The sequence below is a fragment of the Notothenia coriiceps genome, unplaced genomic scaffold (assembly GCF_000735185.1).
Source record: "Notothenia coriiceps isolate Sejong01 unplaced genomic scaffold, NC01 NC01_scaffold00002498, whole genome shotgun sequence".
NCBI classification, from domain to species: domain Eukaryota; kingdom Metazoa; phylum Chordata; class Actinopteri; order Perciformes; family Nototheniidae; genus Notothenia; species Notothenia coriiceps.
Genome location: NW_011335199.1, coordinates 34,024 through 57,170, shown reverse-complemented (window position 1 = coordinate 57,170; position 23,147 = coordinate 34,024). Strand labels below are relative to the sequence as shown.

At 39.8% G+C, this 23,147-nt stretch overlaps 4 protein-coding genes across 4 annotated transcripts in view; 3 read left to right on the top strand and 1 right to left on the bottom strand.

The window, feature by feature from the left end:
- Positions 1-1,456: 1,456 nt before the first annotated feature.
- Positions 1,457-4,232, top strand: mief1 (mitochondrial elongation factor 1; the record flags this gene model as incomplete). The annotated part of the gene is made up of 1 exon (XM_010797443.1): positions 1,457-4,232. A coding segment is annotated over one exon (840 nt), but the record flags the coding sequence as incomplete, so codon positions are not given.
- A 507-nt stretch (positions 4,233-4,739) lies between these two features.
- Positions 4,740-9,973, bottom strand: napsa (napsin A aspartic peptidase). Its single transcript, XM_010797421.1, has 9 exons — positions 9,788-9,973; positions 9,293-9,461; positions 8,583-8,706; positions 8,377-8,495; positions 7,912-8,111; positions 7,388-7,510; positions 6,509-6,653; positions 6,248-6,346; positions 4,740-5,525 (listed from the first exon to the last, which is right to left on the bottom strand). The coding sequence occupies exons 1-9, from the start codon at positions 9,853-9,855 to the stop codon at positions 5,364-5,366; spliced, it is 1,209 nt and encodes a 402-aa protein (XP_010795723.1). The 5' UTR covers positions 9,856-9,973; the 3' UTR covers positions 4,740-5,363.
- A 4,924-nt stretch (positions 9,974-14,897) lies between these two features.
- Positions 14,898-21,534, top strand: LOC104967873 (uncharacterized). Its single transcript, XM_010797409.1, has 12 exons — positions 14,898-14,974; positions 15,292-15,378; positions 15,927-16,071; positions 16,146-16,301; positions 16,972-17,085; positions 17,409-17,489; positions 17,600-17,695; positions 18,629-18,751; positions 19,450-19,530; positions 19,633-19,672; positions 19,990-20,044; positions 20,565-21,534. Exons 1-12 carry the CDS (start codon positions 14,952-14,954, stop codon positions 21,304-21,306), a joined length of 1,743 nt encoding a protein of 580 aa, XP_010795711.1. The 5' UTR covers positions 14,898-14,951; the 3' UTR covers positions 21,307-21,534.
- A 728-nt stretch (positions 21,535-22,262) lies between these two features.
- The window catches only part of atf4b (activating transcription factor 4b), a 3,470-nt gene continuing 2,585 nt past the window's right edge, over positions 22,263-23,147 (top strand). Inside the window, exon 1 of the mRNA XM_010797388.1 lies at positions 22,263-22,425. The gene's annotated coding sequence lies outside the window, so the exon portion shown is untranslated. The remainder of the gene's footprint in view (positions 22,426-23,147) is intronic.

Here is a 23,147-nt window from a genome sequence, read left to right as displayed (position 1 = left end):
TTGTCTGGATAAGCGCATTTTTAAAACATAGTCATTGTCCATGCCGGTTTCAGTTGGATTATTTGTCACAGTTGCTCCGATCAGATCGGTCTCCTCCATTTTGTAGATTATTTACGACTTTTGAATCCACATAAACACATCGGCAAAATCAGGCTTACTTTGAGCATTGTGTTTTAAACAGTTTAATGCCTTTGTGAATTGTTTCCACTTCCACGCCGTCCTTTAATTTCTTCATACAGCGGGAATCCAAATTAATTAATCCTGAGTCCGATAACCATCAAAGTCACTCCAATAGTGCTCCTTAATTATGCTTTCATCCTCCTTTAATAAAATACTTCACATTCATCCAGTTTGTGACAGTTGTAGCATTTTTGAGACTTTGAAACTTTAATTACCGTGTGTGTGTGTGTGTGTGTGTGGAGGGGGGGGGGGAACAACTTCCAACAGGAGTCATTTGGGGGGGATCTTGGGGAAAAAGGTTGGGATAGAGGATTAGCTGTTCAACACAAACAGACCTGATTCAATTAAAACTACAGTATGTCCTAAACATAGAGATTGATATTGATATAGATTGTGAAACGTTTTGGATATATTTCGCAATTATGCTAATGCATACTGATATGTTTTCAAAAATGTACTAAAATACACATGTTTAGATCCGGGAAATCATATAAAATCCAAATACATATCCATTGAACTTTGACCACACTTGTTGCAAGGTTATCTTTTATTAGATGCATTTTTGTAATCCTTATGATTTCAGTCCTCGTTGATTTTCATTTCATTTCAAACCTTTATTTATACAGATGAATCCCATTGAGATCATTGATCTCTTTTTCAAGGGAGACCTGCTCAAGTAGTTCCACATGAAACATAAATAGAACAACAAAAGGACATCATACAGCATCATTTACATAATTATCCACATAAACAGGTACCAATAGCTTCCGATTGAGTAGCATCCAACCGAGCTTTAAAAACATTTAGTGGCACCAGATTGTTCAGTTTCCATTTAATTTGCAGACTATTCCAAGACAGTGGAGCTGCGCATCTAAAAGCTGTCTTCCCTAAGACAGTCCTAGCAGTTGGCACATTTAATAAAACCACAGCATTCGATCTCAGGCAGTAGCCACTTACAATTTTCCGTGAGATCAGGGAGCAGATATAAGATGGAAGTTTCCCGAACATGGCTTTGTATATGAAAATGTACCAGTCATAAGTATGGTTTTATTGTCTCGTGCTTTAACATTCGTTTCTTTTTGTCCTATCGGCTTTGTCTAAATGTATTTATGCTGCTTTTTTATATTTGTATTGATGTACAGCACTTTGTTGTTTTTAAATGTGCTATATAAATAAAGTTGGATTGGTTTAAGTGAGAGGTGGGCAATATGGTTTGTATCAGATATCCCAATATTCTTGAAAAAATAAATATATTCAATCTTTCTTTATTTTCTAGGTGGTGACAGCGGACCACGCCCAGCTCATGGTGCCTCTCATCTTGGAGAAGAACCTGTGGTCGTCCATCCCCGGCGAGGACACCATCATGAACGTCCCGGGTTTCTGGCTCATCCGCAGAGAGAATTTAGAGTATTTCCCTCGGAACAGCAGCTACTGGGACCGCTGCATGGTGGGAGGCTACCTCTCCCCCAAATCAGTCCTGGAGGTCTTCGACAAACTGGTGGCGGGCTCCATCAACTGGCCCGCCATCGGCAGCGTCCTCGACTACATCATTCGCCCCGTGGTTCCCTCAGAGACGCTGACACTGGAGGTGCAGTACGACACGGAGCGCAGGCTGTACGTGGACTTCCTGCCGTTACTCGTGATGGAGGACGGAACCTCGCTGATCGCCAAACCTCATCGTCTCGTCGCCGAGCGTCACGAAAACCTGTGGAGGCAGAGCTTTCGAGTGGCGGAGACGGCGCGACTCAGGGCGCTGGACCAGGAGGACGGAGGGTGTCGGTGCGCCTGCCTGAAGCTGGCGAAGGCAATGTGCAAACTCAACCCCGCTCTGAACCGTCTCAACGCCAGCCAGCTCACCAACTGCATCCTGCTGCTGTGCGAGAAGGAGGGCGACTGGACGCAGGACGCGCTGGCCGACCGCTTCCTCCAGCTGCTGCGAGCGCTGGTGGGACACCTGGAGGCCGGGAGGCTGCCCTGCGCCCTCAGCCCCAAAGTGAACTTATTCTGCGAGCTGACGGAACAGGAAGTGGACGAGCTGGGGTACACGCTCTACTGCGCCCTGTCCGATCCGGCGGGGCTGCTGAGAACAGACATGGAAGAGCCGCCACAACCGTGACAACCTCGTGTAAACAAACATCACTACTAACAGCAACGGGGGATTTCAATCAACACTGATTTGTGGGCGGTGGTGACCTCGACATAACATGGTTCTGGGAGCGGGAAAAACTGCATGGAGTCCAAAACACTCGATCTGGTCAGTCTTAAACGCCATCAGTGAGAAAATGTGATGCACACTGTAGCAGCTACTAAATGTTAAGATACGTCTTGACATGAAAGATGTTTGTCTTGTTCTCATGCAAAACGTATTTTATCTCCGTTAAGGCCCATTGATGGATCTCACCAAAGCCATTGTATTAATGAAGTTGAGAGGAGACACACTGACATACATCTCTGTGGAGGTAGTGCACGCTGCATGGGGTGGTGCAGGAATGAGTCCGAAAACCTGGAAATGACTCAGCATTTTAACACCTGAAGCTTTTCTCGTCTCGACATCATTGGTTTTTGGATGTGTTTTTGTCGATATGCCTGAAATAAGGTCTGTGGTTAACAGAAGCTAAAGAGATATATTCATGTTTTGCTCGAGCTTCTGTCATAAAAACGGCGGTTGCTAACAAGTGGCTAAATTAGACTATTAAACGTCATCACGCCAAACATTAGCCGCCTTTAGCTTAGCGGTTGTAGCTTTACCACAGAGCTTGTTTTATGCATGTTCCAAAATCCAATGCTAACTTCCACATTAGCCTAGAAAAGATCATCATGCCTGCACCACTCTATTGGTGTGTCCATATGAAAATAATAAGGTGAATATAATACATGCGTCTTCCTCTCATCTGTCCTCTTGTGGGAGTCTTCAAGGCGCTCCCATGCAGTTGTTCACCGATGGATTCCAGGATGTTGATTGTATGCCAATCCAAAAGCTAATAAAATATCAATGAGCAAAAGAGACAAGCCTACTCTGTTCATCCACCTTTCGTTCTCTCATTAAATACTGCTCTACTGTGTTCAGTTTGAAATCACGCTGTGTCAGAAGAACTTCATTAAAACAGTGGCTGCGTTGAAGATTTATGAATGGGATCTGTGATGGGACTGTGTGCAGCTTATCTAGAAATCAACCGGGGGAATAATAAAATGTATGTTGATGTCTTTGTATCTCACATTCAATATGAATCAGATGTAAGGCTGAATATACAGCCATAAATAGAAAATGTGAAGCTTCTGAATTGTCCATGAAATTTGGAACAATACAGCTTCACCATTTTCCCTTATCCGCTCTCTGTCATGTCAGGAGGTTTGGTTCTCCAGTCACATTTGTTCATATAACGAATATGCTTTATCTAAGTTAAAACCAAACGTACTTTAATCTCGGGTTATTTTTGCACTTTCCAAATGTTCGTAGGTTTATCCAAAGTGTCTCAACTGGAAGTGTTCTTGTCTTCTAGTTTTTGCTTTAGTTTCAATCCAGGTTTCCTCTTGATCATTATCTTCTACATTTCTTAATAGTCCCCTTTTTGAGAAATCTCTACTCCAGACACACAGCTGTTAAACTGGTACTAACGTTTGTCGATGGTGAATTAGTCTCAGTATTCATTTCCTGTCCCGATAGCATGCAGAACAAAGAGCCCGTTACATCTGTAGAGTTATTTCTCTATCTTTGTGCATACCTGTGCACGCTTTAAGTCCGTATTACCCTCTGAATAACCCACAGGTCCTGGGCCGTTCTGTTTATGAAGTGTTTGACACCATCACATGACCTGTTGTGATTCTCCTGTCAAATCGGTTTATATCTCTAGATTTCAGGTGCTAATCTCTTTTAGATCTTGATCTGAGAGGGATCTACTCAGTTATATAATGCTAGATTAGCCTGCTACACTGCAGGTGGAGTCAATACAACAATGTGTGTCACTGTGAAATGACATGTCCAAAATTCATCACGTTTGCTTTTTGTTCTCACTTTTAGCCTTGGAATGATAAATAAATGCAGTGACAGAGCCCTCAACCCCCAGTGTGCAATATGCAGGGTTATTTATGCATTCAGTTAGTAATCATCCAGAGAACAGGTGAATATTTTTGTATTGTACATTTGTAACCAAAAAGAGCTTGATTTTATTTGCATTTCACTCACCATGTAAAGTACCGCTCATGAAGTGCTTTGTGCTGGATTTAAAATGAACTCACGGTAGACCGGTCTATATGAAGCGACATGCTGTCAGAGTGGAGGGGAGTCACTGCCACATTTCTATTGTTATTGTGAAACAAAAAAACAAAGTAGATCACTACCTCTACCTTGTGGAGTTCATGCTAGCCATACGCTTTGTTGCATGCTGTGTTTCCCCATCCCCCGCCTCGCTTCTTTTTCTCTTAGTTCAGCTCTGGAGTTGAACGCGGCAGCACTTTGTATACTTCCATTAAAATATTACAAATGATATTCTCTTATTTGTTTTTTCTTCTAAGGATGCAGTGTTGAAAGCAAAGATCACAATAAACACTCAGCCGTCCAATATTGTTAAATATTTAATTCAGTGATATTTGGTAATAAAAATTCACATAGCAAGACAAACATCCTGAGATACCTTAAGCGACAACATCATTATTATAATATTCATTATTAGACTTTGGGAGCAGGACATTTTCGAAATGAAAGTAAATTACAATTAAGTTGCATTTGTTCCCCCTTGTGAAAAAAAATATCCTGCTCAAATTGCATAGTTTTGATTGAATCCTGCCATTTCAAAGATGCTCAAACTTGGATTCAAAGACACATTTTGGGAAGCAGTCCTTTGTTCAGCGGCCTAACATCTACAGCCCTTGCTAAATGTTGAAATGTCTAATGTAGCATCTGGCTAATGTAGCATCTGGCTAACGTAGCATCTGGCTAATGTAGCATCTGTATCACTCGTAAGCAGCCAGTTTCTCATGTAAACCTCATTCTAAGCAGATGTGAAATATTAAAAAAAAAGGTGGCAAACCAGGTGTTGCAGCAATATCAAACACTACATTCTTGCCCTTGAAATAAAGCGACATTGATGCTGACCTTTAGCTTGGTTTGTTGCCACCTTGAAAAAGTTAAATAACTGCTAGAAAGGAGAAGAAGTGCAACATATTTCCCCACAGTGGTCAGGGAGCTACTTGGCGGGGGCGAACCCGACTCGATCTGCGTTCCTGTCGAACACGGTGTAGTACTTCCCGATGAAAACATCTCCCAGAATCCACAGCGGCCCTGCAGGGGGCGGGATGTCCATCGCCATGAAGCCTGACAGACAGATGGCCTGACCCATCTGAGACTCCTGCATTTAAAAAAAAGAAGCAAATATTTGTTATCCAAGTTTTTTCAGCAGAAGAAAAGATTTTATTCATCCCGAAGGAAATTGTTGTGCCAGAGTTACAGAAACACAATAAACACAGCAGCACAATAATAAACTGTACACTAACAGTGCAGTAAAAATAGATGGTCACATAATTTAAATGTATATATTAACAGTATTTAATAGTGCAAAAAAAACATAGTTACGTACATACATTTTGCATTAAAAAAACTTTATGAAATATGATGCTTTGTTACAAATAACAGTTTACCCAACAATATATACTAGGAGCACTGAAACAATACCATTAGCCGAAGAGAGACAATTAATTGGCAACTACTATCGACTGTTCAGGTCACACTTTTAATCATTCAAGTACACGTTCCAGATAATAAAAAACACACTTAACGTCTCTTCACTCGTAACAGTATTTTCTCAGTTATGTAATAGTACTTTTACTAGAATAAAGCATCTGAATACTTGTGTCACTGCTAGGGTTAGCATCTGTTTAGTTGACTAGCTAAAGCGCATCATCAATAAAAGGGAAGTGTTTGATAATACAGTAACATGGAGCTCTATGGCACAGAGGAATAAGCCACAGTAGGCTTTTGCTACAGAAACACTTCTTTTAACAATACAATCAAAGTCAAGGCATTACTGGTTGTGATACTTTCATGGGATTTGTTAAATAATAAGTGACCTACCTTCATGACATAATCCTCTCCCGTCAGGTTATACATTTTCCCTCCGATGTTGAAGGAGATCACAGGGAGGGAAGGGATCCGCTTACAGTCGATCCAGTACTAAAGAGGAGAGGAGAATAAGATTATCTCAAGAGACTGTAAAAAAAACAACCACTTTGAAAGATTCATCAGGACTGATTTTAAAAAGCACATCTGGAATACAAGATGGAGACTAAAGCATCAGGTCTTCTGTCTAATATCTTTGTTTCATATCAGCTCCACCTCTCCCATCAGCAGGGGCAGAGCACCGATGGCCTTCTGCAGCGCTCTGACTTCAGCCTTAGGGCCGACGATGAGGGACGTTCCCGTGTCGATAATCGCCTGGCAACCACCTTTGCAGACAGTCAGCTGTTCCCCAATTCCAACTCTACAGGGGGAGGGACAAAAAGTGTATTTACAACATCCGTTTACAAATGTGTTGACATGCTACTGTTGTGCAGACCACACATGTACTATAATTTTTTATTAAAATAGTTCTCCATCTGTGTTTATTTATTTTTGTTTTACTTTTATGTATGCACCATGACATCAAGTCAAATTCCTCGTACGTGTCAACCACCGTGTCAACCACCACTGCTAGTGGATCGCCGGAGCTGTTAGATTAACATTGCTTATTGTAGTTCTGGGTGCACTGCCTTGCGGCCTGCAGCACCATCCTCTTGATGGAGCATATGTGTGGGCTTTTCTGTGACCATCTTGTTGCGCGCTACTAAAGAGACGCGCTACCATGGATACCAAAAAATGGTGTAGCTGTAATAAAGTCAGAGTGGAAACAGTCGTGTATAAATCTGATTTTGTCAGAAATGCGGGAGAAATATGACCCCGGGAGGAAACCGGGAGAGGGTAATGAAAATAATGTATTAGAGATTAAGGAATGGTTGATTTGTGCATTAACATGTTTTTGGTATTTTGAGAGTCCTTCACATTGGGGAAGAAGTAAATGATCAGAAGCTAATGTTTTCCTCATCAGTCAGAATACTATTTTCCACTAGCAGGTAAAGGGCGGGATCACACCAGAAGTGACAACAGGATGTGAGTCAACCTCCTCTACTCGATTTCAGTTACTAGTTAGAAATGAAGCAACAAAAGGTCCCTTCTCACCCGCTCATCTCGATCTGCCAGTAGGCCTTTCGTGTGACATTAACATAGTGCAGGTCTCCGGTGTAGTACTGAGGGTCCGTCCCCCCCAGAATCAGCTCTCCCCCCACTGCTGCTTTAGGGTCTCTGAGAGAAAGGGTGGACAGAAGAACAAATCATTGTTATAAAAATACACACAACATTTGCAAACGTCTTTAAAATTATACACTTCAAGCTAAATTCTGCATTTTTTTTAACCGTTTATTTTAATAAATCAAGACATATCCTGACATAGGACTGTTCCATTCAAAAGACAAATAATAATATGGTAAAACAGAATAGGAAATAAAATAAAGTACAAAATAAAGTAAAACAGTTATAAGTTAAAATAAGGAAATAAATAAGATTATAAAAAATAAATTAATAATAGTAAAGTAAATACAAATTAATAAAAGCATTTTACACAAGGAGTGAAATCTTTATCAGAGTAGGATGGGTTACACGGGGAATTCTGCATGTTTTAGAAGGTTTTCCTGTCAGACACAAACCTGCTAATGTAGAAAGAGAAAATGTTCTCGGGCAGAAGCTTGGCAGCCATGGCCGAGTCGAACACCGGGGTGACGTTAGCGACTGATATGGAGGGGTAGGCCATGCCCAGGACCCCATCGAACCGAGCCACTGCAAACGTGATGCCAGGCTGCTTCACCGCCTCGCCAAACTGCTGGTTCTGGACAGGCAGACCTGCAACCTGCAAACAAGAGGGGCGTCAATACAAATACAAACAAAAACTCACACACAAGATGGAGTTACAATGTGGAGAAAAACCTGTATAACATACTACAGGAAAGGGAAAAGCCCAAAAGCACAATAGGGCCTCTTTAATAAAAAGGGAAACAGATATTTTTGTGCCAGTGACCTTCAGGCTCCCATAGCAATGAGGGAAGCCAAACATATTTTTCATTTGCACAAACTAACGCTGTGTGAGTGAGCGGTGAATGTTTTTATGAACTCACAGAGACCGTGTCCCCGCTGATGAACCCAGACAAGCTGCCTCTGCCGTACCGGATAGAGAACGCTGTGCCATTCTTAGCAAATGTGCTCGACTTCTTCGAGTTGTAGCGATGATGAACCCCTGATGACACGAGACAGTCGTTTAAAAACAGATTTCAATAGATACAGAACACAAAGCAAGCTGAATGAGTCAGTTCCCAATTCTCACAGCAGGCTATGTCGAAGAAGGAGCAGTGGATGGAGGGAACCCAGAGGTTGGACGAGCCGGTGTCAAACAGAACCGTGAAGGCCTGAGGAGGGGTCCCGATGCTGATCAGACCAAAGTACTGCGCCTAAAGAGAGACAGTAGAGAACAATGAGATGAAACCACCCCAGCATCAGAAGGATTCATAATATTGACTGTAAGCATGTTTCAAATAAACCTTTTGACAAAAACGTGCACCTATTGTAACTTTAAATATGATCAAATTGTCCACTCAGCTCCTTAAAACTCAGAACTAAAGCCTATATAGGAATACAACAGTTGTGTCATGAGTTTTTATTTCTACAAGGCCTTAACAGGGCAATGATTAGCAAGTTATTGTCTTAGATCACAAACACTAAATTATTTGCATTGGTTCCTGTCAAATAAATGCATAAAATACATTTAAAAGAAAAGACAGAAACATTTGATGTCAACCCATGGTACCGTGGGACGTGGGTGCCAACAACTAATGTTAACCTCATTTTTCCTCCTCCTTTTTCTCACTGGAGAATGACACTTGTCAAATGTGAACTGTTTTTACCCACAGTGTATACCTATTAACTCTTAAACCTTCCTGAAATACAACTGTACTCACTAACTATAAACCTCTAGCAGTCGAGTGAAGAAAGACTGAGAGAGGAAGCATGAATTATAATGCACTGTAGTTTACGCACATCCATGAAGTTGGTGAGCCTCTCTACGGGCACTTTGGGGGAGGGAGAGGGGGAGGGGGCACTCTCTGGAGCTCCGTTGCCCGTCGCTAAAGCTCTCAGCTCTGGCAGGGACAGCTTCCCATTGTCGATCATCAGGCGGCGCATGGTCCGGGTTTTATGAAGCGGAACTCTGAAATAAAAATATTATTCAATTAAATGCACCGGCCAAAACCATGCAATTGCGTAATTTGCGAGAAAACTTCCTGGTACAGAGCAAATGCAAATGTACAAACTGTTCAACTTTTATTTAAAGTGTACTGTATATTTTAGCAGGTTTTAAACACCGATTGCTAATACGTGTGGCTTCTCGAACAAAACAAGGAAGTTAACACAAACGCCATGCATGCATTAACCTTAATTCAAAGCTGCGTGTCGCCGTTAAGTGATAATTTAAGAGTTCAATGTTATTTTAGGCCACTTTTAATGCCAAAACACCAGCTGATAAACCGTATTTACCTGAATATGGCGACGCTTTGAGTTATCAGCAGCGCCCCGATGATATAAAACATATCCAGTCGTGCCATTTCTGTCCTGGTATTGAAATATCACACACTTCTGTATTGTTTCCGCAATCTAGCACCACAAAAAAAGCACTTCACTATTTGAACTGATGCAGAAAGATGAGTGGAAACGCTTCGGCAACTTCCGCCTTTACTCGGTTTTCCCCGTTAGGCGGCTCAGTGATTGGCTTAACATATTTAGGCAGGCGTCCTGATTGGTCGAGGAGGATGGCAATCATGTTGCATTACCTACCGGTGCACTGGGTCACGAGTTGTACTGTGAGTCTGAAATGAATGACACATAAAAGCACATTGTGTTCATTTTAGAAACTTCAGCGGTTTATGGAAACACGTTACCTTTAAACTTTATCACACACACTGCGTACAGATAAGTTGAGTAACCAAACAAATGTCAGTGATTTTGATGACGGACATGTTGTTTTGGTAAATAGTTAGTTGCATTTGGGAAGCCTAATGAATGACAACGCCATGCATCCCTCCCTAATCAAATTAAAGAGTGGTTCAGGGTTGCAGTTACAATACACTTGGGCTACTGTGAGAAACAGATATAGTAGAATAGAAAAAAAAATCTAGCATAGTTCAAACTTAAAACACTGGATCCCCTTTCTTGTGTGAGCTTTTAAAACATTTGAGAAAATTACGTAATTTGATTCACTTGAGTTATTTTTTAGCTTGGATTTGGAGACAGTTTTAGCAGCTACACTGCCTTTGCAAATTTGGGACTTCATATTTGTAAGGCATTGGCTTTTATCAGCCAGGGAAGGTCTATTAAATGCTTTCTGAGTTTAGTGTTTTGGGGGTTGGACTTAATTGACTTTAAATCAGGACATTTTACCATTCTTTTTCTAAATATGTCTTTTTAAAGTCAACCAATTGATGAACTCCTTTAAAGAGAATGTATCTTTCAAAGATAGAAAAACCACCTTAGGACAACTGTTGCATGTTATACCACCTCTCTGTTTATTTCCTGTTTCCTGTCTCGTATTCTGTCAAAAATAAAGTTAAAAAAATGTACTTAAAAAGTGACCAGCATCCAGCTAGCTTAGTATAGCTTTTCCTAAGACAGGAAAGTGCACATTTAAAGCTCACTAATATGTTTTATCTTGTTTGTTTAATCAGAACAAAAACACAAACTATAAAAATGAGAAATCTCAATTTTATAGGGGGTATTGCTTGCTTTAAATTGTTTTAAAACGTGCTTGTAAATGGATTTTGTTACCTTTGCAAAGGTTAGGGTATAGCTTATTTCCTGAAGTCCTTATGCTAAGCTAAGCTAGTCAAAAGCTTGCCCCAGCTTCCCCCAATGGTGTGGTATTCATCTTCTCATCCAACTTTCAGCCAGACACAAAAAAAGCCTTCCCCAAAATGTCGAAATCTTTTGAGATAAGGCAAAAATATGTCAGGTACTGGGGTCACTTTCTCTAGCAGTCAGTATAGACACATGCCATATTGAATGATCAAACAACAGTTTTAAATCCAAACCACAGCAGATCCAATTTTAAGATGAGTCACTCACCAAAGCTGCCTTTCAACACGCTGCCCTTTCTCCAGATTGACAACAAAGCGTGAAAGTATTTACAGTCTTGATCACAAAGCAGACACTCACTTGGCTTGTTAAACAAGTTTTAGATGAAATGCCTAACACAGGAAACACAAACACATGGACATAAAGAGTGACATTCGCACAACAAATCCATACGCCGTCTTCTATCATCATCAATCAGACCTCGAGCTGTCGACGAAAAGAGAAGGGTGTCCTTCACAAGGTAAACCAATACATTCTGGACTTGGTGTTTGGTTAAGGTGAAGTACAATAAAGTTTTTGGAGTGTATTAGTGGTGGTTAAGTAAGTCCCAGGGAATGAAACAATGCTATATCCTCATAACTGATGGTGAGGATTTTTGTGTGTGTATAGATTTCAGTGTTTACATATTTTAAACTTCTCCCCACTGGTTGTTATGTGAATGTTGAAGTTTAGCAAAATAAGGATCATCACACCCTTTTTTTTCTTCCTCTGTGACGCTGCAGGGAAATCACACCTCTGGGCTGTGGGCTTCTTTAGTCTTGACAACATTGAGAGAAGCATCTATGGAATCTGCTGCCTGACGACAATGAAGGCATGTTAACGCACGGGAGAATCCTTCAGCCATTTCTCACTCTGGATCTAAAGGATTAATGAAACACGGAGGACTGATACCAGATTAAGTGGAACATGATGGTGAGAATCAGCTCTTTTTTTTAAATATTTATTTTAGAAAAGAGTTAGACCTGAAGGATACATGCCAGAGAGAAATTCTCATTTACATGGGTGTAGCTGGTTTCACCTTGCTTCTCCCTTCGCTGTCATTCAGGTATTGGGGTTGACTCACTGTGAGCCATGAAGTGCTGGAATGTAACTAAAAGTACTCATTATGCAGAATATATTACTTCAGAAAATCCCTACCTCTCGATTGTTTGCGTTAGAAATAATTACAATTGAGGTTGTATTTGGTTTTAGTATTTCCATTTTATCCATCCTATACCTGTATCACACTGCAATTTAGAACCTAATTTGCACGTTACGATTAATGCAATAATAAATAAACTCATATTTATAATATCACTGGAATTATTTGTATTATTCATCAATGTGACACATTTGCAAATTGTATATCAGAAAACAAATCTACTTTAAACAATGCTGGGTCATATAAGATAACATTTATTTTAGAAAAATGGGAAATTCTGCATAATAACTATTTTAGTTTTGGTCCTTCAAGTATATTTTGATTCTCATTCTTGTGTACTTTAAAGATAGTAAGATTTTGAATTAAGGCATTTGTTTGTAGTATTTTCACACTGGTATTGTTAGTTTTAGTACAAGTACAAGATGTGACTGCTTCTCCCACCACTGATTGCATGAAATAATAATAATAATAAATTGTATTTATATAGCGCTTTTCTCTGGCTCAAGGTCACTTTACAATATGGGAACACCATCTAACTGAATAATTACTTGTATTTATTGATATTTGGGCTTTTTTACATTATTAAGTCACAGAATATATTAGCTAATTTATTAAACGGAAACTAAACTAGCAGATTCTTTTCAGCAAATATGAGACAATTATTTTAAAAAGGAGCAAAATATAGGAACATGTGAAAACAGCAGTGCATGTTGGCGCAGATATTGTATAAACAGAATCTGTGTCTTATGAAAGATTTAGAATAACACTGAGAAGCATTAATTATGCTGCAGGTGAATTTACCTGTGCGCAGTTTCCTGCAAACCTTCCCGTAAGGAATGCTAACTTGTTTGTGTAAACAAGTTGTCTTTGGCCATTTTCACAATGCATTACAATTTATTGTCGTCTTTGGTTGATGGCCAGTGCTTGGGTTTCATCAGATAATTGCATGTCCTAGGACTAATTCACTATTCTGCCAACAATTCTCAAGAAGAAATTAAATGTATTTTTTTGCATAGTTGGTCACTCACAAGGATATGTATATTTTCTAGAAAAATATAATTGACTGTAGCAATAATAAACAACAATGGTTTAAAAAAGTGGTTTAAAAAAGTGGTTTGAAAAAGGTTGCGTCTGAAATCAACAAAATGTATAAACTAGAACAACCTCAGCTACAATAGAGCTTTTTCCATTACTTTTTGACAATATGACAATCAGCCACCACGAACAACACCAGGACTATGAAACTAAACCAGCTATAATGCCTGTTACACATTATTTATTAATTAATTCACAAAATTCTGAACACTTGCTTACTGTTAAAACTATAAACAAAGACTGGCTTATTAACCTGGTCAAGGGAGACATGTTATGTGTCAACTGATCTAATCCATTTTAATTTCGAAAGCACAACATCAAGACAAACAGTTCACTTGTAGAAATGCAAAACCATGGATGGCTTGTTTGGCAGCCAATGCTCTTATTCAATTATTCTAATATTAGCCAGTTAATTTCTGTCACTTTTAAACCCATAGCCGCCCAAACCCCCGAGGACAAAGTATTTGATGAAGTCTTCCTTCACCGCCTCCTGCGACGTCACGCAGTCGACCTACGAAGACCCCGGTGCACCGATGGTAAACACGAGAGTCTGTTGAAACAATGCATCTGAATGCATTCATTGTGGTGTGTCTGCCAACAAGGCCATTTCCATACTTGAATAATATGTAATTTGTCTACCCAGTGAATCAGAAATTGTATGAGTTCTTTCTTGACACGTCAACTCAGTGTTTCTGGTAAACAAAAGGGTTACAGGAACTGAATTAGACACGGAACATGGTTCTTCCTCGTTTCAATGTTATCTTGTACGAAGGGAATGACAGCACAGTGAAGCAGTGCACTTGGACCATTTTAAAACAAATGATTGTTGACAAGCTTTGCTCTTGTCTCAATGGTTATATAATATTAGACTGTTTATTTCTGTACCCTATAGGAGCCCAAACCTTCAAGTCCAACGCCCACCCTCACCAGCTCTAATGATGTCCAACAGTCTGTCTATGAAGAACCAGATTCACTATTGGTAAACACAAGTTTCTTTTTAAACACTTGTCTATATGAATGCATTAATTGCTAAATGGTGGTTACTTCAAGGAACCCTAACAGATGAAACCATCCATGTTTTTTACACCTGCGGAGAAGCTGGAGCAGAATCCAAACCCATAAATTAAATTAGGGATTGTTTTGGTTTGGCAGGCTTTCAGTGTTATTATATTAGACCGTTCATTTCTGTCACTTTTAAACTCCATAGACGCCCAAACCTTCAAGTCCAACAACTACCATCACCAGCTCCAATGACGTCACACAGTCGCCCTACGAAGACGTAAACGTAAACACAAGTTCTTTTTTAAACAGTTGATTGGTGCGTTTACTGGTACTTTTGCACATTACTGAAAACAACAGCTTGGGATACCACACACAATACAAGAAGGGCACTTGGAGTTGGTTGTTTGGCACTTGGTTATTTGCAGGCATTGCTATTATCTTAATAGTTCCAATATTAGACCCTTAAATTCTGTAACTATTAAACCCCATAGGCGACCAAACCTACAAGTCCGACGTCCACCATCATCAGCTCTCAAGACGTCCCACAGTCGGCCTATGAGGACCTGGATGCACATATGGTAAACTTGAGAACCTTTTTAACAGTGGTTCATCTGAATGCATGAATGGAGTGTGTGGTGTCTGCTGATATTTTTGCACATTACTTAATTCCACTCAATGGATACCATACACAATACTAAAAGGGCATTCGGAAAGGGTTAGGGTAATCTGCAAAGGCCAATTCAATGAGTGAATAATATTCCAGGAACCCACCCAGTTCTTTCTTGGGCCATGCTACAATCTTCCACCAAGTGTCATGGTTGTTTGATAGGCATTGCTTTTATCTTAAAAGTTGTATTATTAGATGCTTCATTTCTGTCACTATTAAACCCCATAGGCACCCAAACCCTCAAGTCCAAAGTCCACCATCACCAGCTCCTTTGACGTCCCGCAGTCGGTCTACGAAGGCTTGGATGCTCCGATGGTAAACACAAGTTCCTGTTTAAAATGCTTCCTTTCTGAATGCATTAATTGCTGAATGCCGTGTCTGGTGATTTTGGAAGTAATTTGTGTTCAACAAAACTACCGTACAGTAAAGGTGGGGTTGTTTACTTTTTCATTTAACCAACCTGTGACCTAAATCGGCTTAAATATGTAATGAGTTCTTTCTTGGGCCATGCTACACACTTCCACCAAGTTTCATGAAAATCCCACCAGTAGTTTGTCCGTCATCCTGCTGACAACCAACAAAGCCAACAGAGAACATGACTTCCTTTAAACCAATGATTGGTGGTTTGAAAGGCTTTGCTTTTATGCTATATTTCTAATATTAGATGGTTCCTTTCTCTCACTACTAAACCCCATAGGCACCCAAACCCTCAAGTCCAAAGTCCACCATCACCAGTTTGTTTGACGTCCCTCAAGTTTCTTTAAAAATAGTGGTTCATCTGAATACCTGAATTATTGATTTTGTATTTTTCTGATGACATTCAGTGTGGTGTAAAAATCCTTGAACCTATGTTTTTTTGTTAGCCTACTGTCACAGATGGAAGCCACTCGGATGTTAATGTCAAGCCTGTACCTCGTCCCAGGTCTAGAATACAACCAAAGTCTGAGCATAACAACAACAACAACTGTTGACTCTTCAGACACAACTAGCGATACAACCGATGCAGTGGTGAGTGGGAATATACTCTCAATGATCGCTGATGATAACATGTAGCATGCATTGATTGTATCATGTCCTTCTAGCCTCAGAGTTCCCAACTCAATGAGCGTCCTGCAGACTTTAAGACGCCTTGTCCCGTTCGTCCTCCACGACCGCCGCTGAGCAAATATATGACCTCCACAACAGCAGTCTATGGAGGCAATCAGTATATGATTTCACAATATGAGCCAAATGTTGGGGTATGTTATGTTTCAAACCAAATAATGGTACTTTTTAAATGTTTAAAGCTTGCTACATGCGTGCTGTTGCTATAAACATCACTTGCCTTAAAGGACTCGTTTTTTAGTATTAGTTTTGAGAGTCATTCTGCACCGTTGATGTATCTTTGTAACTGCTAAGTTGCCAGTAATAGTATTAATTAAACAAATGAGATATAACGCATTAATTAGTGAGCTTTAGATACGCTGGTAGGCCGACTTTGGTACTTTTGAACACAACTCTAACTGTTAGAAATGGGGTGGTATTGATTTTCTCATCCAACTCTCTGCAAAGTAGCTACTGTGCGAAACGTTTAATTATCTCTGCTGTCAATATTTGAAGAAAAAAACACAACATAAATGCGTCTTCTTGTTTTTTCACACAGCTAAACTCCTTTTACCACTTTTCAAACATGTGTGAACGGGTAGCTGGAGAGAATATCAGAAATGTTATCTATCTTATAGTCTTCTTTATCTGAGTTTATTGTTAGCTTTGTTTACTTATTCACAATGTTTTTTTTGTATTGCCAGTTTATTTGATTCTCTTTTAACTTTGCTTCCGTGAAGCACTTTGTATTTGTGTTTTGTGAGGTGCTATGCAGATATTATGTAGAATTATTCTAACTTACTTCCTCCTTAATTTCTGTGGTAGACTGCAGCTGTCAGTCCTGAGAGAAAACCACCTTCTCCAGGGCCGGCACGCCCGCCTCCTCCCTGCATCGACTACGCAAGACGTTCTAAAATGAAGCTACCCTCTGTGAAACAGGTAAACATAGTTTCAAGTTAATAAAATAGTACAGGTCAATTAAATTAAATAGAATATAATAGAAACAGTGCAGAATAGTCTATATGCAGTAATTGGACTATTGATAAGTTGCAAACAGATGAATGTTATGGATGTTCTTTCAAAAGTTCAGGTGTTTAACATTCTTATGGCCTGTGGGATGAAACTGTCTTCACATACTTCACCTCCTCCATCGTTTCAACACTTGTTTGGCATCTTACATAAACATCTGAAGGCACCTTTAAATCACCAGTTCATGAATCAAAATGTTGGTTTTTCTGTCTTTTCAATATTTTCTTGGATAGAGCTCAACTGATGAGAGTGCGCAATCCACACCCACCTACGTCAGCTTCGTGCAACCCTCTTCAACTGTTTCTGATGGAGAGGTGAGTTCCCGCTGGAGCTCAGTAACCTGCATGATAAGAAAAGTTGTAATACATTCAATTATTTGCTTACTTTCACCTGCATTATGCAACCATAATCGATATCATTTCAGGTCACATACAGCCCAGACAGACCAGCAGTTCCGCCTCGGATCTGGGCTTCCTCCCTGACTCGCTCTAAGTCGATGCCGGAAACCTCGCCTACACAGGTATGAGAGACACTGCAGGCTACAGGTGATGGACCGGTTCCAAAACAATAACAAAAGGGGCTGAAACACTTGCGTTTGTCATGCAGTCATGGAAAATCAAATGCGTAAGGGTTGACTGGCATGCATTTTACGCTGTTCAGTCTGTGTGGAATGCAGAAACAAAGGAGACAGTCCAAGTGCAGTTTCTGCTCTCAACAGGAAGTGAGCTCTCCCTTTGGTGCACCTAGTTTATTTTGCATGGGCAGATTATCAAACAATGGGCCCCTGGGAACAGCTAGGCAAAAGGGCCCACCACCTCTGGCAATCAGACTGTATATATAAATACACTCTGAATGAGTTGTTTAGTGTCTTTGTGTTGATTTTTTGTGCCTCTCTCTGGTCAATATGTATTTTGTAATTGTTTTGGTCAATATGTATTTTGTAATTGTTTTGGTCAATTTGAGGTTCTTTATAATTGTTTTGTGTGTCTTTGTAGTCTTTTGTGGTCATTTTGAGTCTCGTTGTAGTTGTATTGTTTGTCCTTGCCGTTGTTACACATTTCTTTGTAGTCCTTTTGAGTCTTTGTGTAGTTGTTTTATGTCAGTTTATGGTTATTTGGAGCTCTCTGTAGTCTTTTGTGGTCATTTTGAGTCTCGTTGTAGGGTTATTACTTACTTAATCCTCTCTGTCCCCTCCTCTGGCATAAGGCCACATGGTCTCCCTCCTTTATTTCACCTAAAACTACAACCTCATGGTGACGTTAGAGGGATGGCAGTCGGATTCATTATTTCGCCTAAATGTCTTTATCTAACAATGACAGACTGGCACAGACAAACAATATCAAAAGTATAGAGCGAAGACACTAACATGGCTGAATATTTAGTATTTGTTTCCGTAGCAAGATGTTGTTTCTGCAGTTGTGTGAAAGTGTTATTTTTTTCTTTATCTATACAGACCAGACCACCCCCACCTTGTTTCACCCCGCCTCCCCCACCTTCAATATATACAGATTCGGAGTCGATTTACAGTGAGATCGAGCACTACCTGGACGTCCTGCCAGAGGATGAAGATAAGATAGTAAGAGAAACAACACACACTGTTTCCTTATCTTGTTTAGTTAAGACTTTCCACTTCCACCTCAACCCAGTTGTACATTTAAAAAAATTATAATCTGGTCAGATAAAGGGGCATGGACCTTTTTACTGAGCTCAATATAAACTTGGAGTGTATATGTTACTATACAGGATGCATCTATGCGTGCTGTATACTGCACATATACACTCATATACTGTGTTGACAACTCCTCAGCTCCATAAGGAGTGTATCAGTACGTTGTGAATTTAGTCTCCTGTTGTCCGTAGGATTTTATTTTTCTATGATTATTGATTTACATAATCTTACAGGATATTCTCCAGGTTAAAGATAGGAAAATAAAGAAGTAAATACAATTGCGAAAAGAGAAGGGTAACATTTGGCTCTATATCTCTGTGTGTTTATGTGTGTATGGAGTGTGTGCGAGCTACCTGTGGGGCTCTGAGCCGATACAGTGCTCGCAGAAACTGTCACATCGTCCTGTGCTCCCACTCCCACTGGAGGGAGGAGAGGTGCGAGGGGCTGTGCGACACACAGTGAGCCACTGCGAAACCTGAACATGGACACACACACACACACACACACACACACACACACACACACACACACACACACACACACACACACACACACACTTTCATTTATTTCTAATCCATTAATATCTGTTTGTTCAACACTTGTAGACTGTGACTTCAGACAGGCCAACGTTTCGCTACCAGAGTGGCATCTCCACTTCTCGTCAACCGTCCACAGACGACAAAGAGGTACGCTTTTCTAAATGGATCACTTGCTCCACTCCTTAACCTCAAACTAAACTGTGATTTTGCATGTTTTAAAAAAATGAAAAACTCATCTGTTTTTCACAGGACATTATCGGGATGTGTCGATGGTTGAAAAGAGTCTCAAGTAAGTGCAACATAGTTTTCTAGATATTCTGGCATTTTCTTGATGAATTAAGAGGCAATATTAATGTATATAGTTTATACAGTGTATAGTGTCTATATTCTTTGGGGAAGAAATGTCCAATAAATAAATAAAAACCATGCAGTAAGTGAGAGAGAAGAGCACGATCAAAGTGGGCCACCCAATGCGTGGGCCATCCAAATAGGTTAAGGGGCCTTTGGCTTTTCTTGCCGGGTTTCTGTGGGAAACACTGGTATATATATTCTCTATCTTGTAGAGGTCCTCTGGTCTAATGTATCTCTGTTCTGTCACTCCAACAGAATCTGACTGCATGACTCCGTCACTGTATGGCCTCAGTATAGAGGAGGAAATCAGGTAAACACACGATCAACCCCTTCTTTGCAGTAACAACATCATTTTGGTGCAATGATCTCCATTATACAATATTTATGGAAACTTAAAGTGTAGTTTTTACTTTTTCTGATTAAAATAAGGAAAGTTAGAGGAATCATTTGAAACAACTTAACTTCTAATTGACAACATGACCTTTTGCATAACATTGTAGGCGTAATAATCAAGGTTAAAAGGCTAAAACATCACATTTAAAGGTTGAGGTAGATTGGAATCAGAATATCAAATAAATAACAGAAAATTCAATAAAAACATGTATGTGAAAATAGGAAATTAAGTAAAAATAGCAGGAAAAGATAAAAAATACATTAAAATGTAATTAAATGAAAATATTTATAAAAACATCAGACGTGAAATACAATTTGTTTTTACAATTAAAGATAATTTAGATAACAATAGTTATGGAAAAAATAAAACATAAGAAGTACTTATGTGTGTACAGTATATACAGTGAAAACATATTTATTTCGCTGTCGCTGTGCAGGTCATTCAACGAGAGAGCGATGAATGTGAAAAAGGCCCTGCGTCTCTACAACCTCCTGATGATGAAACGCAGCGACTGCATGAAGAACATCATCACAGAGTTCAGCACCATCTCAGAGAGCCTGGACAAGATGCAGAAGAAAACCAAAACCATGGACATCGCCGGAGGAACCACGGGCGCTGTGGGAGGAGTGACCGCAGTCCTGGGCATCGCCTTCGCTCCGATGACCTTGGGGGCCTCGCTGATCGCTACAGCTGTTGGAGCCGGCATGTTGGCGTCCGCTGGAGGCATGGGGGCCCACACTGCAAAGACCAACAAGAAGAAGGTGGTGAACAGGATGACAGTGGAGAAACTAATGTACGACTACAAGGGAAATGTGGTCGAGCCGGAGCTTTGTCTGGGTTTTATCCTCTCTGGGATGAACGAGCTACGAAGGCACGAAATCGCCAGGATTCAGAGGGCCGGAGCCCAGACTGACGCTCTGAAAGTGGCTCATCTGGCACAGACGGTGTTTAACATGAACTACGATAGGAGGTTGTCGGTTCCACACATGGGAGGGATGTCATCTGAGAGACTGCTGATGGCGTTTGCAAAAGATATGGATCTGTATTTCACAGAAAAGGAAGGGCAGAAGCTGAAGAAGTCCATTAAGAGCAAGTTTTCCGGTAGAGTTCGTCTGCTGTCGGAAAATCTGAAGGAGGAACTGAACCAGATGATTCGCCTCTGGGAGAAGTTTGTTTGAATCAAAATACTGTGTGTGTGTGTGTGTGTGTGTGTGTGTGTGTGTGTGTGTGTGTGTGTGTGTGTGTGTGTGTGTGTGTGTGTGTGTGTGTGAGAGAAAGTTGAATTGTGTAACTGGAGAAGACATGCCTTATTTAGTTTCTTTTTGTCCTATTGGTTTTGTCTAAATGTATTTATGCTGCTTTTTAAAAATATATTTATTGATGTACAGTACTTTTGTCAACTCTATGGTTTTTAAATGTGCTGGATTGGATTGGATTTACTAATTATATTTTAATAAACATTTAATATATTTATTTTTAACGTGTTGTCTGCAATTATTATCTTGTAACGCACTTTGTCACTTAGTTTTAAAATGTGCCGTAACAATAGATTATTATCATATTTAAAACATATTATTTTAACAGACTACATTTGCACGATGAGTAAAACTCATTTAAATCAGGTCTCATAGCGGCAGCAGCAATAAGAGACAAGGTAAAACAGGATAGGGCAGCTAAGTGTATTCATGTATGGTACACAAAGGAATGTAAGAATATACAAAATAAGTACAAATAAGTACAATTATTGTACAAAGTACAACAATATAATATATAGACTTCAGATATATAGAATATACATACACATATATGTTTTTTTTACTGTGTATATACATTTTTAAATTCTAATGATTATTTTAATTATTTTTTTATCTATCTATCTAGAAATAGGTACATCTGATAAATATAAACGGATGTGAATAATTATTACTATGATAAATATATATAAACGTTTATGCGAGTTACATACAATATCCTAAAACACAACCAGTAATACCTGTACCAGGGATTACTTTTTCGGACGGGAGCAAAGAACTCAAGGAATGTGGAAGACAAACAGACTGGCGGAGTGATATCGTCTGCAATGCGGAAGGATACAGCCAGTCCTCGCTTGAAGTATATATGCACAGCCGCACGACCTACGCCATTTTCCCTTCAGAGAAACAACAAACATTAACATCGTCGATCATCGCTACCTCTGGCGAAATGGCAGCGTGAAAGTGTGCCGCGACCTAGCAGCAGCCAACAAAACAGTGCATCCAACAAGTGCACTAAGTCACTTCAAATTCAGCAAACATGTCGTAAGTATTATTTTATTATTATTATTATTAAGTAATATTTGGTCGATGACAGCTGTTCGGCCTAGCGTGGCCGCGCGCCTCGAGAGCGTGACGTTCCCGCGGGCGCGACATTGTATCACATTTCAATTAAGATTATTTTTGACACTTTAAACTAAGATTTACTTTATCTAAATGGTCGAATTGCTAGCTAGATAATAGGATTATCTACCGGGGTGACGCAACACCTCACATGAGTTAAAGTTACATTTTGTTCCTTAATCAAAGTAATTAGACCATGTTATCCAATCTAATCAAACGACAGCTTCGATACATTTGTTAAATATATTCAGTGTTATTGTCATAGGTGGCAACGTGGCAGCTGGCAAAGTGGTTAATTTCCTCTGTGTGTTAAAATGGCGGCTTGTGAAGGCGTATAAGGACAAAAGTGTGGCTGCTTATAAAGAGGGAGGGTGACGTCATGTGAGGAGACAGGCTGACGTCAGAGTCACAAGACTTGGAGCAGAGTGGGAGCACGTGATGTGAAGCACTGCAAGGGGGGGCGGTGTTAAGCCAAAATGAGATCAGAATCATTATTTTTGACACTATGTTATTAATACTAGTATTATTTAACCAACTATTTATATTGTTGAAACTTTTAAATCTGAATAATCACATTTTTAGACAAGCTATTTTTTATTTTTTTTTCTAAGTTACTGTAATGTTTTGCCCTTATTATTATTATT

Bases quoted from the DNA above. Each gene is read 5' to 3' on its own strand.
- napsa (XM_010797421.1), bottom strand. From the start codon at position 9,855: ATGGCACGACTGGATATGTTTTATATCATCGGGGCGCTGCTGATAACT. The intron at 7,511-7,911 runs GTTTGTGTCTGA...CCTTTCTCTCAG, and splicing joins TTCTCTTTCTACATTAGCAG to AGACCCTAAAGCAGCAGTGG. The intron at 5,526-6,247 runs GTAGGTCACTTA...TTTTAAATGCAG, and splicing joins GAGAGGATTATGTCATGAAG to GAGTCTCAGATGGGTCAGGC.
- LOC104967873 (XM_010797409.1), top strand. From the start codon at position 14,952: ATGAGGACCTGGATGCACATATG. The intron at 18,752-19,449 runs GTAAGAGAAACA...CAACACTTGTAG, and splicing joins CAGAGGATGAAGATAAGATA to ACTGTGACTTCAGACAGGCC. The intron at 19,673-19,989 runs GTAAGTGCAACA...TCACTCCAACAG, and splicing joins ATGGTTGAAAAGAGTCTCAA to AATCTGACTGCATGACTCCG.